Consider the following 2,263-nt stretch of genomic DNA (forward strand, 5'->3'; position numbering starts at 1 on the left):
CACCCTCTCCCCCAGCTCTTGCCCTCCTACCCGCTGGTAACGTCCCTTTTTTACTTTCTCAAAACTAGGCAATTCAAAAGGAGAAAATGCAGCAAACTGGCTCACGGCAAAAAGTGGCAGAAAGAAACGGTGCCCCTATACCAAGCATCAAACTCTCGAGCTGGAAAAGGAGTTTCTATTCAATATGTACCTGACTCGTGAGCGTCGCCTAGAGATCAGCCGCACAGTCCACCTCACAGACAGACAAGTTAAAATCTGGTTTCAGAACCGCAGAATGAAACTGAAGAAAATGAACAGAGAGAATAGGATTCGGGAGCTCACAGCCAACTTTAATTTCTCTTGATGAACCTATAAACACATCTTTATGGTTTAAAGAGCCAGTATCATTTTCCTAGGCTGTAGTCATCCGCACCTGTATGGATTAACGATTTTAAGACGTTCTCAATATGTCCTTAACCTCTTAAGAGCTACTAAAGCCAAGCTAAAGCACAAAATGCCGTGCGTGAACCTCCCCGCTTCCTTTAGCCTTCCCCAGGGCCGATTTGTTCCTTTAAGCTTTGAAACACAGAAATGCCATTTCAGGAGCTGCAAATATCTTCCCCCCATATCTCTCTCTGAAAAGTAAACAAGCTAGGCTAAAGGCGCATTCTTTAAAATTATAAGCGGTGTAACTTGGACTATATGTAGCTGCAGAATCGAAGAATTTAAGCCTTGTCATATTTCTGTATATTGTGAGCTTTGCCCCCCTCTGTTTTCCCTTTTTTTCCCCCTCCACCCTTTTCCCCTGGAAAAGCAGGACTTACAATAATGAAATCCAGGCATCCGTTAAAAGGGCTTAATGGCAACGGGTGTTAAAAGCGGTTTTTGGGTTTTTTTGCTTTACCTTACAAGTCAATATTACAGCTTTAAAATTGGCCAGGAAAATGAAATATCTTCTCTTTAAAGGTATAAAAGAGTTCGTGTTGTTCATGGACTAAATTATGACACTTACCTCTGAATTTCTCTCACTCTTTCTGGTTGTAGATATTTACTTAATGTAGTTTTGCTTAAATATGTGGAATTAGTGATTTTTTTTGTCTATCAATAACGTTACCATTGGTAACACGACAAGCACACACAGATTCCCCCTTGAGAAGAAAGTAGTCACTTTTTCCTCACTAATTTCACTGAAAAGTATATATCCTGAACATCAGAAGGACTTTCTGAGCCAGAGTCTAAGATTGAGAGGGAGATTATGTTCGTCTTCCTTTATACTGTGAAGTTACATGCATTAAAGGGTGAAACATATAGGTGAAAAAAATTTTAAAAGAGAAAAAAAAAGAAAGAAGGGGAAAAGCTATAAATACAGATATGTATAAATGTCTATTATTATTAAAATGCCGATACTGTTTTAAGCAAATGCATTCTATCGTTATTATAAATGTTAGTTCTAGCTAAATCTAGTTCTTACCTTAAATCGGAATAAATTAATATTGTAATGCTGCTGTGCGTGAAAAAGACGATGTTTATGTTCTCATAGAAGAATAAAAAACCGTGGAATTAATCCTTTTAATTTTACCTCTTTTTGTGACTGTTTATCCTCAGGTTCTACTTTATGTCTTCGAGAACTTTTACAACAGGAATAGTTGCCTAAACCCCCTGCAATTACTTTAGGAATCTATTTAAATATTACCTAGACGGTCGTAATTTGTCTGGGCCATATAGCGATGGTGCTCTAAGGTTTGTCGGCTTTTGTTCAGTTTTATGACTTGCTAGTATATCTGGATTGTTGCTGTCTTGAACGAGTGGTTTCAGTTGACTGAGGAGCTGCATAGACTGAGGAAGCAAATTACTATTTCTTGAGGGTAGGGAAACGATTTTTTTTTTTTTTTTTTTTTTTAAATCAAACACCCACAAGTGTGCGGAGACCTTTAATTCCAGAGGACGGTGACGAAATTCTAGCTTTATCTCAGGGCTGAGAAGAAATCGTAAAGGTGAGCGTATGAGGAGGGGGGGGGCAGCCTAGCCTCCCTGACAGCGGGCCCCCCCAGACACGGCTGTTCCCTACCTGGCTGCATGTGGAAGAGCTTATTTTACCCAGGCTGCTTCTTCGCATCCTCCCTTCCTTGCTGCATGTTTAGCTAATAGAGTCTTGCACAAAGGGAAGGCAAAAGGAGGGCTGGAAGCAGAAGGGCAGCTAATGCTTCCTTACAGGGTATGTGCATGGCGGGAGGAGAGGGCACAGACTTTGAACCCGGGCTTATTTGGGGCCGTTAGCTTTTCA

The 2,263-nt window shown here is 40.5% G+C and overlaps 1 protein-coding gene across 1 annotated transcript in view; it reads left to right on the forward strand.

The window, feature by feature from the left end:
• Positions 1–343, forward strand: part of LOC104521277 (homeobox protein Hox-A10) — a gene marked incomplete at its 5' end in the record, with an annotated part of 2,037 nt that extends 1,694 nt beyond the window's left edge. Inside the window, one exon of the mRNA XM_010163221.2 lies at positions 69–343. Coding sequence (XP_010161523.2) covers positions 69–343 — 275 coding nt within the window. The remainder of the gene's footprint in view (positions 1–68) is intronic.
• Between the last annotated feature and the right edge of the window lie 1,920 nt (positions 344–2,263).

The sequence above is a fragment of the Antrostomus carolinensis genome, unplaced genomic scaffold (genome assembly GCF_000700745.2).
Source record: "Antrostomus carolinensis isolate BGI_N321 unplaced genomic scaffold, ASM70074v2 scaffold31342, whole genome shotgun sequence".
Lineage (NCBI taxonomy): Eukaryota > Metazoa > Chordata > Aves > Caprimulgiformes > Caprimulgidae > Antrostomus > Antrostomus carolinensis.